The sequence below is a fragment of the Antechinus flavipes genome, chromosome 3 (genome assembly GCF_016432865.1).
Source record: "Antechinus flavipes isolate AdamAnt ecotype Samford, QLD, Australia chromosome 3, AdamAnt_v2, whole genome shotgun sequence".
NCBI classification, from domain to species: domain Eukaryota; kingdom Metazoa; phylum Chordata; class Mammalia; order Dasyuromorphia; family Dasyuridae; genus Antechinus; species Antechinus flavipes.
In genome coordinates, this window is record NC_067400.1 from 443,345,767 (window position 1) to 443,364,204 (window position 18,438).

General features: G+C 34.7%; 1 protein-coding gene across 6 annotated transcripts in view; it reads right to left on the reverse strand.

Annotated features, from left to right (window-relative positions):
* The window catches only part of FMNL2 (formin like 2), a 355,622-nt gene that overhangs the window by 112,560 nt on the left and 224,624 nt on the right, over positions 1–18,438 (reverse strand). For all 6 annotated transcript variants that reach the window (XM_051986395.1, XM_051986390.1, XM_051986392.1 and 3 more), the window contains exons 3-4: positions 7,730–7,810; positions 1,259–1,335 (exon numbers count right to left, since the gene is read on the reverse strand). In XM_051986395.1, coding sequence (XP_051842355.1) covers positions 1,259–1,335; positions 7,730–7,810 — 158 coding nt within the window. The remainder of the gene's footprint in view (positions 1–1,258; positions 1,336–7,729; positions 7,811–18,438) is intronic.

Here is an 18,438-nt window from a genome sequence, read left to right on the forward strand (position 1 = left end):
TCCATTGCTTTAAAATAGCCCTCATCTTTCAGGGAGATAGTTTAAAGAGACTTATTATTAAGATCTATCTTTTAAAATGTCTGTTTAGTTAAACTATTTGTAATTTCATAGACTCAAAACTTTACTTCTGAGGTCAAAGAATACTAATCCTTAATTTCACACATGAGAAAACTGAGGCACATGAAGGTTTAAACTGACCTTAGTTTGATTAAGAAAAATACAAGTGTGAAAAACTTTAACTTCTGTCTTCACAGAAAGGAGGAGAGGCATTAAGGTTTGGGACAAGAATGTAAAGCTATAAATCTCCAATAAAAATTGAACTTTAAACAATAAATATAAAAATACAGCATTATAGAATTCTGGGGTTGGATGGAACCTCAAAGAAAATCTAATTAAAATATATTTTTTATTTATAAACTTAAATTCTGCCAACGTCAACTCATATTACCAAGCTAGAGACTTCAGGAAGCTGAACCAGGCTTCAAACTCCTAATGTCTACGTCACTACTCTTCCAATTATATCATGCTACATCTAAGACCCAGAGTCTTACTTATGTCAGCCAATATATTCCAGGAAAAAGTAAGTATAACCTATCTACTAGAAGAAGGAAACTATGCTGTTATATGGTAAAAATTTCCTATGTTGTTTAGCTCAGGATCTCTAAACCTTCTTTAGGGAAGGATCGCTATTTTGGTGTCCCTGTAGGGCAGGATTTGATTGTTTTATTTAGTTTATAAGCACCAGCAGGAACATAGTGTACCTACCAGTTTTGTTCTCATCATACTAATATTCCAACAAACAGAAAAGGGGTAGTACAGCAGAAAGAGGTATATGTCATCTACAACCAGGCTGACTGGTTTTGAGTTAAAGTTTTGAGATAAATCAGTGTTCAGATTTGGGACTTCTAACTACATTCAGCACAAGTTAGATGACATACTCACCTTTAACCTAACTTGTTTTGAGTTGACTTTATTCACAGCATCCTAACAAGGAATTATGAGGAGTCAGGATGATTGCCTTCAATTACTGAATCAACGACTACTAACCTGGCTTCTTCTCTTGATACTTTTACAAGGAACAAGAGAAAAGCTCATTTCCCCAAAATAAACTGTTGAAGCACTCACCACCAGCTATTTTTATTTGGAATGACCAGAAAGGAAACTATTTCATTTCTTAGAACTGATAGTATCATTTTTACATAGTGAAGATTCATCACAGGAAGGACTCAGAGCTATAGAATTAAAACATAACACTTACCCAATATGATTTGTTCTTAAAGAAATTTCCAGTTCTCTTAGCACTTGTGTAGATTCTTGCACTCGTCTCCTGAATTTCTACAATTCAAGAACAAGAACAACAAAAACCCTCAAGAAACAACTTATATAAGTTATGCAGACTGTCATAATTGTGGGTTAATTGTAAGAAAACTGATGAAATATTAAAAGCACTACCACTTCTAAAGTGGGTTTTCTTATCTTCCATTTTGTACAAAGAGCCAACTATACAAATCTTTCAATAAGTAAGCATCCTAATTTAATTTTTGTCTTTACAAGAAATGTCAAGATAAAGAGGAATCCTAATATTTAATTTCAAAAAATAAGTAGTTTCAAGGCTCACAATAATCTGATCCTATGTAAGCTCTGTACTATTATAACCTATAATTCCAAAGGACTGATGATGAAGCATGCTATCCATCTCATGACAAAGAGGTGATGGATTCAGGTGATATATGTGTATATATGCAAGTATGTATGTGTTTACATGCTTTAACAAAAAAAAAAAATTAGTAATGACAAAAATGGAAGATATGAAAGAATAAATTACCTAAAAGAGTTTATCAAAAAGTAAAAGTTGTATTTATATGCAAATTTTTCCTAATTCTGAGTATATAATTAAAGTCTTTCTAGTTAGGTCAGGCTCATCAATGTTCTATTCTTATTGCTTTTCTCTACACTAGTAGGTTCCCTGTTTGGAATATCCTCCACTCTTCCCCTATACCATCCAAAGCTTTACTCATCCTTCAGGGACTAGTTCAAATCTCACCTCCTTCATGAAGTCCCTCATTAATGATAGTGCTTACAAGCTACTTGTCTTCTAGACTATATAGTCTGTACCATACAATCCCTCACTAAATTATTTACTGTGCTATATTCTTTTTCTGTGCTTTTACCTTTTCTCCTAAGGCCCAATGGAAGGTCCCTGGCACTTTTTACACATACATACATAAATGCATGCACAAATGCTGACTTGCTGTTATTGTTGCTGGTATTTTGGTATAAACCAGTCAATCTTACAAACAAAAAGTTGGGGGGTGCGGGGTAGAAATTGTTGGATAAATGAAAAGCTGAGAAAACTGATATTACTAAACTACCATTCTAATCATGTAAGTGCCTTATTCAAGAGGCTTTGATGACTTTCTTTTGCTTCTAAGAAAGGATAAACTCCTCTCTTTATTATACAAGTCTTCATAGTATAGCTCCAACTTTCTAGGTGAATCACACATTACTTTTCCTTACTCTATAATCCAGACAAAGTAGCTCACTTGTTCCCAGTACTTGACATCTCATCTCCAGACTCCATGCTTATTTAGGCGCCTTCATGGATCTATGTATTGTCTTTTTTTTTCCCCCTGAGGCAATTGGGGTTAAGTGACTTGCCCAGGGTCTCACAGCTAGGATGTGTTAAGTGTCTGAGACCACATTTGAACTCAGGTCCTCCTGACTTCAGGGCTGGTGCTCTACTCACTGCACCAACTTGCTGCTCCATGTGTATTGTCTTTTAATGCCAATCTGGTGAATCCATTGACCTGGAGTCATAGATCCTTTATGTCATAGATCCTTCTGGAGAACTAGTAAAGCCTATGGACCTCATTTCAGAATAATGTTTGAAAATGCATAAAAACATGAAGGATTACTAATGAAATCAATTATACTGAAATACAATTATTGAAACATTTTTAAAAACAAGTTTGCAGGCCCCATATTAAGTATACCTGCTCTACATTGTACACAGTAACAAGAAGACTATGTGATAATAAACTGTGATGGACTTGATTCTTCTCAACAATGCAGTCATTCAAGACAATTCCAAAAGACTTGGGATAGAAAATGACAAATGCATCCAGAGAAAGAGCAATGAAGACTAAACGTGGATCAGAGCACAATATTTTCACTTTTTTTTGTTGTTGCTTAGTTTTTTTTCCCCTCATTTTTTTTTTCTCCTTTTGGTCTTATTTTTTTTGCACAACCATGACAAATATGGAAACATATTTTAAAAGCTTATATATATCTAATCTGTATCAGATTGCTTGCTGTTGTGGAGAGGAAAGAAGCAAAGGAGGAAGGGAGAAAAATTTAAAACGCAAAGTTTTACAAAAATTAATGGTGAAAACTATATATGTATTTGGAAAAATAAAATACTATTGAAGATTTAAAAAAAGAATGCCTATTTTAGAGATATCTCAAGTAACATCAGATACATAAGACATTTCCTCATCCCCTACTTCTTATTTCTTACCTGCAGAAAAAGTTTTATATTATTATTTTATATATTTTGCATTTATTCATTTATAAATCTGTTGTGCCCCTTTCTATATTCTTCCTTTATTAGTAGTCTCCTCGCTAAGAAATCACTTTATTTCTCAGTATGGTATATAACTTTTATGTAAATATAACATTTACTTATCTACAAACAATTATTTCATCCTCCCCTTCCACTACTGGAATATAAGTCCCTTGAGAGAAGGAACTTTTTTTAGGGGGGAAAAGGGGATGATTATCCCCAGCATAAAACCATACATAGCATTTAGTAGGTACCTAATACTAGGTTTTCAGTAGCATTACTGATTGATTGATTGAGTTCTCTGTATTCTGCACTCCTGTCTTCATCCAAACCAAGTCAGCCTCAGGAGTCACTTGTTCATTAAACAAATGCCAAATAACAATGCCTTCCATTTCTATAGATCATTCTTTTTAGTAAAATTCAAAATGCTTAAGTGACAAATAATAAAAGGCACAAGAGAATATAAGAGTATGAATTATGTCTTGGGCTTGGGAGGCACAAATCCCCTCTACCAAAACTGCCTTGAAAAAGGAAGGTCCACTGGGATTCTTTTGTGGCAAAATGCAAGGTTTTGGAGGAGCGAGATAACAGGTTTTATTTCACAACCCCTAAAACTGCAGCTGCCCTTAGAGAACCAGACTTTGCTGGTTTGCGGTCTGTGGTCTTTTTTTGGTGCCAGACATCAGCACAAACCTCAGTATACAGACAACTGCCTAGTGCATGGTGAAGCTGGCTTGGCAAATTCTGGTCACTGAGATATTTAATTTGGCCTCTTCCTTCTCTGCTTTCATTTTAAGCCATCAAAATAAATTACAGAAGAATATCCAAACAAAATTTGCTTGGACACTTTTTTTTTCCTAAAGAGAATTAAGTATCTTCTATCTGATTTGAACCAAAGATTAATGAATGAAATTTTCTGTGACTCCAAGGACAGTTAAATGGAGGCAGCTCAGCAGAGACTGTCTGGCTGGGATTTAAAGCCCTGGTTTGAAATCTTTTTCTTTTTTTTCCCCTTCTCTCTATAACACAGCTGAGAATCTTAAACTCATTTTAACTGCAAACCATGCCTTATTCCAAACAAAATCTCCTTCTTTCTTGGCTTTAGGCATTACAATTAGGTTGTGTGGAACTGAGTGTCCCTTGCTGCCAGAGCCTGACAGAAATCTTTCTAAAACCAGGGAGGTTCGATTCAATGTCTATTTAATTTTTTTTTTTCACTGAATTAATGAACAGGGAAAATGAAACACAGACCAATAGCCACAAAGCATTTCAGGATGAACAGATACCATCCAAGGAGGTAAACTCAGGAGCAAAGGCTAACTGAAACAAACTCTCTTTGTTGTTGACTTCTGGATTTTATTTGTTAGAGAGGAAAAGTTTGTTTTTTATTTTGTTTGCTATGTTTTGTTTTACAGTACAGGCAGGAAGCAACAATCCCAAGGAGTGTCCCATGATGAGGCTGGGAACCAGATGGGGATAACCCCACCCCTCCCAGTTTCTTCCTCCCTGTGATGGTTCTGGGTAAGGAGCCAAGAGCTCCTTAATGGGTTTTCGATTCAAATGTTGCAAGGGTATACAAATGTTTTTACTTTGTGAAATTTGTAAACCATTGAATTATTAGTCTTGAGATTTGAATTACTCTAATCCAAGGCCTCTGGGTGTCTAGTTATAACCTTGGGAAGACTACAATCAAGTCTTCTAGGAAGATGAAGTTCAGTTTTACATACAGACACTTGGCACCTTGCTCAGTTCCAGATATTGGTCACAAAACAGTCCATCCTGGTGTATTACAATTTTGGTGTTCTTTGCAACACATTTTTAAATGTCCAGTTTTAAGAAAATGCTACTGAAAATTTTCCTCCCGGGTTATTTATACCTTCTGAATTCAATTCTCCCTGTGCAACAAGAAAACTGTTTGGTTCTGCACACATATATTGTATCTAGGATATACTGCCCATTCAACATGTAAAGGACTCTTGCCATCTGGGGGAAGGGGTGGAGGGAGGGAGGGGAAAAATCGGAACAGAAATGAATGAAAGGGATAATGCTGTAAAAAAATTACCCTGGAATGCGTTCTATCAATAAAAAATTATTAAAAAAAAATTTTAAAAAAAATAAAGGTTATTAGCAAAAAAAAAAAAAAAAGAAAGAAAATTGTCAGCAGAAAAACTGGGCCGTGCCAATATGTGTGTTATTTGTGGCCTTATTCAATTTGCATTAACATGTAATTCATTTGTAAAAATGAGTTTTAAAAGGCAAACTCTCTCTTGCCTTGCCTATCTACATCTCCTTCTGAGGCTTCCCTTCCACTTCTCCATGTTTAATGCTTCCCTGTTGCTCATTTCTTCCTTTTTTCTATTTGTATCACTACCCCCTACTTCCCTTCCCAACAAAAATCTTTTTTAGTAACAAATAAGTATGGTCAAATAATACTTCAAATTTTCTTTTTCCTTCACTACCTTCTTAATTTGAATTTTATTAGTAGTGTCTAAAAATGTATTAGTCCTACTACACCAACTATCAACTGCCTCATCATCAGGAATTGGGCAGTATGCTTCCTCATCAGTGTTCATGGCTGGCCATTGCATTGATTGGAGCTCTTCAGTCTTTCAAAGTTGTTATTATTTAAAATATTTGTAACCTTAAACTCTTAAAATTGTCTGAATTCATTCAGTACCATGAGAGAAGCTGGAAAACTAAATTAGGGAAGGGAGCAAAACAAAACCATCACTCATCAATTTAAGAACTGAGCAGTATTCACATGGATAACTCCAGTCATTTAATGAACCAATTCAGCTCCATCCTTGAGCTACACTACTGAATGGGTGATACCCATGCCATGACATCAAATAGCTAGCATTTATATAGTGCCTACTGTGGGCCAGGTATTGGGCTAAATGCTTTACAAATATTATCTTCAATTGTTTCTCACAACAGCCCTGGGAACTAGATACTATTATGAGCCATATTTCACAGCTGAGGAAAACTGAGGCAAACAGAGGACAAAGAATCAGAAAATGTATGAGGCTATATTTGAATCCAGATCTAGCAGTCTATCCACAAAGTCAGTGGTCATGCACTGAACTGCCTCGGAATGTATTTTCTTAGAGGGAAAGGCCCTCTGCCAGGAGTCTCTTAAAAACAGAACTTAGTATATTAAAGACACTCAATGAATTTTAAAATGCACTCAGTTTTTTTCCCCCTCTCCTTACTAATCATAAACTATTCTCAAAATAAAATTTCAGAAAAAATTTAGAAGGGAGCAAAGTCTCTTCTCATTCAATATCCTTTTTCCCCCATCAAAAAGCACAAGAACAATAACCCACAGAAACAACAGCCAATAACTAACAAGTCAAGTTTTCCTTTTTTTTTTTTTTTTCCTCCTGGTTCACATGTAGCAACAACAGAGGGACTGTAGCTGAAGATATTTTCATTGCAGCCTTGACAAAAAGGAGGGGCAGTAGGTCAACAGGAAAACAAACGTTATCTGGTGTAAAGGCCCTTTTGCCCATCTTGATGGAGGCCAGCTTTGCCCCGAGACAGCCAGGGATTGATTCAAGGCCCCAAGAGCTGTGCCAGGCTACATATTTTACCACAAGGCATCTGCCTAAACCAATTGTGTGGCGGCAACAAAGCAGAGCTTGTTTGAAAAGAAAGAGAATGAGTTGAGAACGGAATCAGCCATTCTCCCCTCACCTTCTTGAGGGAGGAAGAGGCTGTTAAAAGCAGCAACACAGGATATGAACACACAGCTGGGCTGACAAAGCTCCAGTAATTTTCAAGGTCTCTGGAAGTATACCAATTCATGACAAATATCTTTCCTTTCTGTTAGGCACACTTTTCTCATGTTTTGTTACACCTTTGGGCTCTGCCCTTTGCACACTGTAATGAGAGCAAATGGTAATAACTGAATAGACCTTCTGCACAGCTTCCTTCCTTCTCCACTTAATATCCCCCAAAAGTCAAACTATTAAGGTGATGGGGATTGTCAGGGGAAGTGACTTCTTTTCTCTTTGCTCCCTTCTCATTCTTTTTCAATTTCAAAGGCTGTGTTTCCTGAAGGATCTAGCAGAGGATTAGTGTTTAAGGAAGGAAAGTCTCTTCAAATACAAAAGGATTCTCTCTGCAATGAGGACATACCATAAAAAGCAATCAAATTCATCTTACCTTTCTGGTTACTGCTGGATCCAGATAGCCTTTTAGCTTCTGGATGTATGTGTGAGGAGGATTCTTCACTTGAAATCTTTCCTGCAAAGAACACAAAAGAAACAGAAAAATATTTAAGCTGTGAAGAATGACATATCCTCTCACATTCATAAAGATAAATATCACACATCAACACCAGAGATAATATGAAAGCAGTCCTAACAAAGAGTCAGTTGGCAAAAATGAGAAGCACTCTTTGTCTGTTATGAACTAAGCTGTATTTAAGGATCAAATCCTTTAGTTTTGTAGATAAGGAAAAGAGATTCTAGGAAGATAAACAACTCTGACCAAACTAATCAGTTGTAGACTCTGATAGAGCTTAAGGTTCTTGACTCCACGGCCAGTGCTCATTGTAGGATCCATTTTACAACATGTCTACTTAATTCTCTCTCTCTCTCTCTCAATCTCTTTCTCTCTCTCTCTCTCTCTCACACACACACACACACACACATGCTTATCAAATTTTAGTATATCAGTATGCACATCCATCTCATATTATATGATTACATGTGTGTATACACACACACACATATATATCGTGCATGTATATGTGTGTGTGTAAAATTGTCTAAGTCAGCTAATCAAACATTTATTAAAGACCCTACTATGTGTCAGGTATTGTGTGAAGTACTCTAGTGCCTTTCTTCTGTTAATTATTTCCTACATTGTATATTGTTTGTTGTTATATTTGTTTGCGAGCACTCTTTCCTATTAGACAATGAACTCCTAAGGTCAAGGAGTGCCTTCTGAGTCTTTTTTGTATCCCCAAAGCTTGGTACACAGTAGGCACTTAATAAATGTTTACCAATTGATTGAAAAGCAAAAAAACAGCCCCTGCTCTCAAGAAGCTCACAGATAGCTACTATACATATTTCAATATAACTAACTACATACATGACTAGTGTGATGTTGAAAGCTCAATTAGGACTGATTTGAAAATAGACATAACAGAAATTATATATTTAAAAGAACTCTATCCCTTTCAAAGTAGTGACCTCTGAAGGCATGTGTTCTAATAGTCTGCTTCAAAACAACAGCAACATTCTGGAGCTTTAAAAAAAAAAAAAAAAACAGGCCCTATTTATTCTTCAGTAAACACTCTGAATGAGGAGAAGGACAACTGACAATTAGAAAACCCAAAGCCTTGGAAACTGATTTACAAATTTCATTAATACATTAACCCATTAATCATGATAACAACCCTGTGACATAGATATCAGTATTGTCTCTTCCTTTATAGATAAGGAAACTGATACTCAGAAAGGTCAAATGATTTCCCCAAGATCACACAGGTATAATCACTAGCACAATTTAAACCCTGGGTTTTCTCTCCTGATCACATATCAAGAACTCACTGCATCACACTAGTCCATGCAGGCACTAGTACCATCTTCCTAATAGCCTCTTTATGGAAAGTTCTGCCACATTACTTGTGGATGTTATATAAAATGAGTCTTTACCACAGATCCAGGAACTTCTGGAAGATGTGGAAAAAATACCAAATAATTCAAAATAAATATGAATACACTACTTTGAAGTGTTTTTCATCTTTTATAAAATAGAGGTGAAAAACAATATTATTCTAATATCAAGCTACAATGTCTTTCTTGACAGATTTTAAAACTCCCATTAAGAATTTTCATGTTTTATACAATAAACTCTTTCTCCTCAACAAAATCAAAGAGGCAGCATTCTGTTTCTATGACTCCCATTATTCATCCACAATGAATCTAACTACATCAAATATCAACCATTCTTTACTATTCATTATTTAGGTCAATCAAGAAAACTGCCACAGTGACCTACGTACACTACACATACAATGATGCAGGTCAGAAAAGCTAATATACATGTCAATTCTAGAAGTATAAGTTGATTAATAATGGAAATTAAAATTCAGGAAAAATTTGCTATGCTCATTTACTATTCACAAGGCAGCTTGGTATAATGGAAAGATCACAAAACCCAGCGACAAGAGATCAAGTTTTGAGTTATAGCTCTCCCATTTTTCTCCCATATCACTGGACAAATGACTTTACTTCTCTGGTGCTCAGAAAATGGTGGTGGTTATGACAGAAGTACTCTACAAACCCTTACAAGTTACATTAAAGTTATTATTATCACTCATAAAGTTCAGATAAAGTCAAAGTTAGTACTTGAAGTAGCATATGAAATCACAAGGTGTATGAATCCTACTTCTTTAATTTTCTATCTGTGTGACTTCGGGCAAGATGAGGCCTCAGTTTTCTAATCTATAAAAATAAGTAATGAAGAAAATTGAACTAGATGTTTCTAAAGTCCTTTCTAGTCTTAAATTTAATCAGAATAATTATTTAAAAACCAAAAAAAAAGTTCTTTGTATTTATTTCTCCCAATCTTCTGTTTGTTACAAAGTATTTTAGTATTTCAAGGATGATTGGTAATTACAAAGCATATCTAGCCTCTATTTATTCTATAAAATGTTTAGTAAGGAGACATACAAAAATTAAACATTTTATTTTGATAATCACTCCTAATTTTTTTCCCCTCCAAATAGTTTTTACTTTCTTCACCAAATTTGTTCCCAAATACTTTGGAGATATTTTTAGGTTTTATACCATTTTGATTTCTAACAATATTATCAGGATAGAATGTAATTGAAAATTTATATAGCACATGAGATTGTTTTTTATTATTGAAAGAAATACAATCTGAAGGTAAGAGCAACATATCACTATTATTTTTCCTTTTAAAACAATGACGAATTAATTCTCACTTGGAGACTCTTAATTATTTTTCACAGGCACATACAACTCCCTGCTGTTAGCATCTCCATGGCAAAAATTCTTATTCTGAATCAATTAAATTCCATGTAAGATCAGATAGAATCACTACCATCATTAACTGCCCAAGGGTAAAATAACTGTATGAAGTTCCGTGGAATGAACTAAGTTATTCAATGATTATTTACCATCTCTAAATTCACTCATGTAAAATATGTGGCTGATTCTTTGTGGTATACAAAGAAATCAGTATGCAAATAATAAAAGGGTAGTAATAAGAGGTCCAGATTTACAGTAAGAGGATCTGGATTCAGAATCTGCTTCTACTTTCTGTCACCTGCATGACCTTGGAAAAGACACTATCTGTGCCTCAGTTTCCTCAGCTCTAATATACAAAGATTGGACTAAAACTAGATATTCTTAACCACTTTTGTATCAGACTGCTCTAGCAGCTTGGTAAAATCTATAGCCTCTTCTTCAATAAATGAAAGAAATGCTTAGTTTTAGTTGAAAGTCAGTGGAAAAAAGGTGATTTTTTTTATTTTTATTATCCAAATTCATAGATCCCTTGTTAGGGAGAAATCTGGTGAGCCCAGATTAAGAACCCTTGGACTAGATGGTCTCTTAGGTCCCTTTCAGCTTTAAATCTAAGCTCCTATGTTTGTAAAATACAAGTTCTAATTCTTCCAACTTAAAAAGATCTTACACAAAACAATTTTAGTACTATTTTCATGACTAAAGCTAGTCCACTAGCCATAAAACTCATTCTCATTCTTATTCCTATTTACCTATTTCTTCCTCCAAATGATGTCATTTCATTGGTTTGGATATTATTTTCTCTAATGTTAATTCCAATCTTTCCATATCTGAGTAAATGACTTTCGAGCTCCAAATCATTATTTGGTGGGTAATCTTCAGACTGGTATTAGATAATAGACTTACAATCCATCACATCACCCAGCATGAATTTCAAGCCTTCCCACATGAATATAGGTAGGTTACTCTACTGGTAGGGACTTTTAGAATCAGGATGATCACTAGGCCACTATCAGGTGCAGAACAATAGGCCATTAATGTAATAAATAAGAACCTCTAAACACCATTAACAGAAAGACACAACACACACACACACACACACACACACACACACACACACACACCATCATTTTCCAAAAAATGGGACAAATACATCAATCAATTATTTTCATTTTTCATTTTGGAAGTGGAATATCAGGAAGGGGGGATCCAGACCTTTGATTTTTATCCATTTAGCAAGCTCTCTGTGAGGAGCTTCCTTTACTAATTCAGGTAAGTATCTGTCCCATACTTGCTAGTCTAAAAGAACTGTGACCTATCTAGAATCAAAGTTCCTATGTATCACAATACTTAAATCAATTCCCAGGCAACTTCTCTGTCCACAATACCCAACTCTCTTTAAAGTATTGTGATGGGGAAGAACTTAGATTCTCCTAATCTTTGATGATGTGGTAGATAGAGCCCTGGGGTCAGAAAAACTTGAATCCAGCCTTGGATATTTACCAGCTGGGTGATTTTGGACAAATTATTCACCCCCTCTCAGTCTCAGTTTGGTCATCTATAGAATGGGATTAATAATAGCAACTTCTATCAAGAGTTGCTATGAGGACCAAATAAAATAATAATTATAAAGTACTTAGCACAGAGCCTGGCACATATACATGCTTTTATTCAATCCCTTCAATTGTGTTTGACTCCATGTGACCCCATTTAGGGTTTTCTTGGCAAAGATATGGGAATGGTTTATCATTTTCTTCCCCAGCTCATGCTGCAGATAAGAAAACTGAGACAAATAGGATTAAGTGACTTACCCAGGGTCACGCACATTAACTATCATTATTATTATTAGACTACCACACTGCATCTTTACCGCTGTCAATGTTCTCTCCCTACTTAAATTATCTTATATTTACTTATTTGTTTGAATTATGTTCTTCCTGGGGACAAGCATCATGTGTCATATTTTTATTTTTGTGAACTGTGATCATAGGAGTTCAATCAGTGTTTGCTGAACTGAATGACCTGCCCAAAGTTTGCTGTTGTTTGTCCTCCTTCTTGAAGAGGACCATGACATCAGGAATGAGATAACATGACATGCAAGTTAATTGAATTTAAGTGAAGGAGGCTGGGCAAGGTCACTTGCCTCAGTTTCCCCTCCAGAGCCACCTGGATCCAGTGGCAAGATAGAGAGCAAGATGACTGGAGATGGCCCTGGATGCAGAAAGAGATCTTGGCTTTTTTAAGCCTAGATCTTCAACACGTATCAGTTTGACTGAGGCTACATCCATTCAGTGAATTACTAAAACACAGTATACTGGTGAGCACACTAGCCCTCTACTAGCCATCTAGTTGTCTGACTTTGGGTGAACTATGTAACCCTTCTGAACCTCAGTGTCCTTCAGTCTAAATTAGTATAGTTGGCAGTAAAAAATCTCTATCATAAAATGTGAGGAAATTCAGCTGAAAACATAATTATTTCTTTGTTCTAATACTAAAATGTTCTGATTGAACATTTTTTAAAATCATATGAGCAAAAAAATCAATGTTATATATATATATGCCTTATTTGAGGGAATTTAAAGATATTGTCAATAATAAATACAACAAACATTTATCAGTTACCTACTATGAGAATATTACTGTGCAAGGTATTAGGGAAAGTGAAAGTCTGGATAAGACACAGTCCTTAGTTTATAGTTTTGAAAGGACACAAAAATAAATAACTATACTATACAATATTTCACAATAGCTGCAAAGCAAATACTAGAAGAAGTTTGGCTGGAAAAGTCATTACCAAATCAGGGTCCAAAGGAAGGCTTGACTTCTTGGAGTAGATCTCTTGGGGGAGAAGAGGGAGTAGCGCACTTAAACAGATGGGAGAATGCACATGGAAAGAAGAGAAGTGGAGGACATTCTATGAATACATAGTCAAGAACAAAAGGAGTAGACATGAGAGAATACTATGGCTTCCCTAGGTGACAGTGAGTAGTGATATCTGGCCAATGCCAAATGAGACAATGATAAAAAAGTGAGATGGTGCTATGTTGTAGAGTACCTTGAGCATCAGGTAAAGGAGTATGAACATCACTAGGTAGGCAAGAGGGACCCAGTGACAACCGCTGGAGAGAAAGACATGCTGATACCTAATCACAAATAAGATACACCTGGCAATATTATAAAGGGCAGATGAGATCAGATAGGGAATGAGGATAGAACTCTATTAAAGATGCTATCAAAACAAACATGGTGGTAATGACATTCCTGCTACTAGGTTGGGAAAACAGAGAAGACAATATACAAGACATAATGAAAAATTAAAATTGCTAAGACTTGGTTACTGACAGGTTGTGAAGAAAAGAGTCAGAAGTAAGTTGGAAATAGGAGTTGTTGACTTCTTTGTCAACAATACTTTCAGTTACTTTTTCTTGAGTTCTCAGTCTTTGAAGTATGCTTTTTAGTGATTGTACCTTAGAAACTGTTCCCTGATTGATTAAATGGTCAAAAGACATAAAGACAAAGCTTTCAGAGGAAGAAATCTAAGCTATAAATAACCACTTGAAGAAAATGTTATAAATCACCACTAAGAAGAGAACTTACAAAGAAAACAATGTCTGACTGGAAAAGTTCACAAAAAAGAAAAAGGGTAAATGCTAGAGGGACTGAAGGGCAGGGACCAAAAATGGTCTCCTGACAGAGAAATGATGATGGACCTTGAACCAAATTGGTGTTTGTTTGTTTGTTTGTTTGGCGTGGTTTGTTTGACAACACAAGAATTTGTTTTGCTGGACTACATATATTTATTACAAGAGTTTTGGTTTTGGTGATTTTTTTTTTCCAATAATGGGAGAAGGGAGGAGGGGAAAAATGAATTATTAATTTTTACATTAAAAAATTTGTCTAGGGGCAGCTAGGTGGTGTAGTGGATAGAGCACCAGGACTTAAGTCAGGAGGACCTAAGTTCAAATGTGGCCTCAGACACTTAACACCTCCTAGCTGTGTGACCCTGGGCAAGTCACTTAACCCCAATTGCCTCTGCAAAAAAATTTTAAAAATTGTCATAAAATGAATGGAATTTAAATTGCATAAGAATATGCTTCCTTAAACTGTTTTTTTTTTTAAACTTATGCCTAAGAAATAGAAAATGTATGTTGTTAAGCTTTTAAAAGCTACCAGGATTACTACCTGGTTTACTACCAAGTCTTCTGATCATTATGACATGCTTCTCTTCTAAGAATCAAATAAAGTTGTTTTGGGGAAAAGAATGTAAAGCTTCAAGAATTCTCTTATTGTTTGGGGTTGTCTAGCTAATCTCAAATGAAGCTACCATTTTGATTGACAAAGCAACAGAACCTGAAATGGCAAACCTCATAACTTTAAAAAAAATTAGTCTTTTTTAAAAATCATTATGAATAGTTCTAATGTATACCAAATCTTCTTCAATTGAATAGCTAATATTTGGAGAATTTCAGCACTACTCCAAAATGCACTCAATTTAAAGCAATTCTTGGGAGAATTTTAAACTTTGTTTTTATTCACATTCACAACAATTCAAGTTTCTCTGCTGAAATTCAAAACTGACATTTTCTAAGACAACTTTTTGATCACACTTTCTTAAAAAGCAGCCTCACAACAAATATCTCCTTATCATCTTGCCACACAGCACTTTTATACACTCAGAATTCATATTTCTTTTTATCTCTCTATTAAGCACTATCATTATTCCCTCAGCTTAGGCCCCAAAGCAAACTCCTTACTCCACCATGGGTTGTTATATAGAATTTGCTGTAATTTTTTTATTATCATGATTTTCCAACATGAATAAATACATTATTGCAAAGGACTTTTAAAATGCTAATTTCCATAGCAGATATTCTGTATAATCAGATGAAACCAGTCTATTTTATGCCAGGCCCTGAGCTAGATACTAAGGATACAAGTACCAATAACAAAACAATTCCTACTTTCAAGCAGAGGAATAAACATTGAATTTAAAAAGAAAATAAATATTTCAGTCCTGACCCTTACAGCTAATACTATATTAAAAGGAGAATTTATATTATGAATATGCTTTCTCATATGAAAAATTGGAAGAAGGAACATTTGCACTATTTACTTTTGAGGGTTGTCATGATGAAAGTGCTTTCTAACTATCAAATACTATGCTAAATATAAGTTAGCATTATTTTACTGATTAAATCCTATTCTGATGACAAATTTGGTTGCTCTAGATTTTTTGAGGTTATGGCAATGAAATTCAAGCACTGGCAAATGTCACTAAGGTTGCTGAACACAAGATCACAGATTTATGCATCAAAAGGATTTACAGAATCCAACCCTTTCATTTTAGAGTTGTAGAAATTAGGGCACAGGGAAAGTTAAGTGATTTGCTGAGGATCATACAGTAGCTGAGGCAGGAATGGAACCTGGGCCTTTCTGATTCCAAATCCAGTGCTCTACCCATTGTTTCACATAGCTTCAATATTGATATGTCATTAAAAAATCAACCTAGCTAAAGAGATTCTGAGAGCTTCACCATCAGGAGACTGGATCCCAGTTGAAGGAACTTTTAGCAACAGCAGTTCATTAAAGCCATCTATAATGAGGTAGAGGAATTGCAACCTGTCAGAATTCACTGAAAATACATACTTGTTTAGCATTAAAATATTATTAATATTCCTATCATTAAATTAAAATGGTAATAAATTAATAATCTAGGTTCTTCGGATATGAGAAATAACAGGAAAATCTTCATTAAAAAGTACTTCTCTGGAGCAGCTAGGTGGTACAGTGGATAGAGCACCAGCCCTAAATTCAGGAGGACCTGAGTTCAAATTTCTGATTTCAGATATTTAACACTTCCTGGCTGTGTGACCCAGGGCAAGTCACTTAATCCCAATTGTCTCCCCTCCAAAAAAAGGACTTCCTACTTAGTGATCCAAAAGCTCTATTGTTATCCCTTAAATAATACAAGAAGTTGGGTCCTCAGACCATTACAAGGTTCTTCTGTGAAGGATTTATAGGAAGGCATAAATGAAATTTATACATCATGGATAAAGCATAGAGAAACTGAAAATTTTCAATCATTTAAGTGAAAAAGGCAACAATATTTTCATTGCTTTTTATGAAGAGTTAAATCAGTTATTTTCATTTAATTAAATACTTCTAAAGCTAAATTTGAAGGGAGTTGCTCAAGTTTTTCTTCTTCAATGTCAATAGTGTTGTTGTTTTGGTGATTTCACAATCCACAAATATCCACTATTCCTGATAGATTACAGTTGGTGAAGATTAGAATGTTCCCAAGTAGTCATAATAATGGTTTAGATATTTCCCATATTCAAATGTGATGAGTTTGAGGACTCTCCTAAATCATAGCCGTATAAGATTTAGACTTGGAATGGACCTGAGAGACCATCTAATCCAATTCCCTTTATGGATTAAGACAGTAAGGGCCAGAAAGGTTTAAAAAAAAAAATTGGCCAAGGTCATTTAGGGAGTAAGCATCAGAGAGGTATGTGAACATGCTCCTCTTACAAGAGTCTGTGCACTTTTCACAATACATTTGAAAAGTTATTCTTTGTGTACACTTCCAACAATTTTCAATATTTTTATGTGTGGATTTTATCACAAAGAGATAATCAAAATAATAATCAAATTGAATTCATTCATATTGAAATGTATTTGATAAAGACAAAAACTTTACTACCCATTTTTCATCGTAAATCTTTTGATTTCAGAAATGTTTCAATTTCCTCTATAATTTAAACCATGTTTTCAAAATTTCACCTCTTAAATGATAAGCTAAAACTGATCATACAGTAGTACATGGAGTCTGTGTGGTTCAGAATCCATCTCTTTACAAAGAACTGCAAATATTCAATTCAATAAATTGCTCTTAAATTTTTCAATTTTTATTAATTAGATAAGGATGTCATTTACCAGGTTTTATTTTTGGTTTTGATTTTGGTTTTTTTGGCTATTATTTTATATTGAATAAAATTGCATCTCAATAGTTGAGAGAAACATGAAAAAGAAATGATGGAGGGGATAGTTTCAGAGAACCCTGGGAAGATTTACATGACTCATAGACAAGTAAAATAAGCAAAGTTAGGAGAACAATTTACATAGAGACAACAACATTATAATCATAAAAAAAAAAAAAAAGCTGGAAAAACTTAGTAACATTGATCAACAAAATAACCAACCATTATTTTAGAGAACTAATTAATGAACACTTAAAAACATGCTATCCACCTCCTTATAGAGAGATGAAAGACTCAATGGAAAAAATGAGTTTTTTGTTTTGTTATATTTTAATTTCTAGACATGGCCAATACAGAAATTAGATTTTCTTGACTATAGATGTTTGTGATTAAAGTTTTTAGTTTGGGAGCTAAGTAGGAGGGAAAGAAAGCAAAGTTTTACTCACTGAAAAAAAGTTAATTTACATGTTTAAAAAAACTGGTTAAGGGTACTTCTGTCCTTGACAATTTATTTTTTGCTGAAAGAGATAAAAGAGGGAAAGAAAAAGCAGCATGAGATTCCTATTACTCAGGCATATGTTCTGGATTCACTATATAAATTGAGTTAGAACTTATTCACATTGACAAAGTATTATTTGCCTTAACCATGAAGAGATAGATTTTGAAGCTTTTAGACTTTAAAATGAATGGATCCTTGGCATTAAGTTCTGAGGTATTTGAGCTAACTTTATAGTTTGAGGAAATCAATGCTGGTACCACTCCTGGGATATTTTGGGTTTGTTTTGTTTCTGTTTGTTTGGGAGGTGGGAGGAGGAGATGTCAAGACAAGTACAAAATTCTCATAAAACAGAAGAAAATCTTAAAAGTTCACTGCTACACAAATGGCCATGAG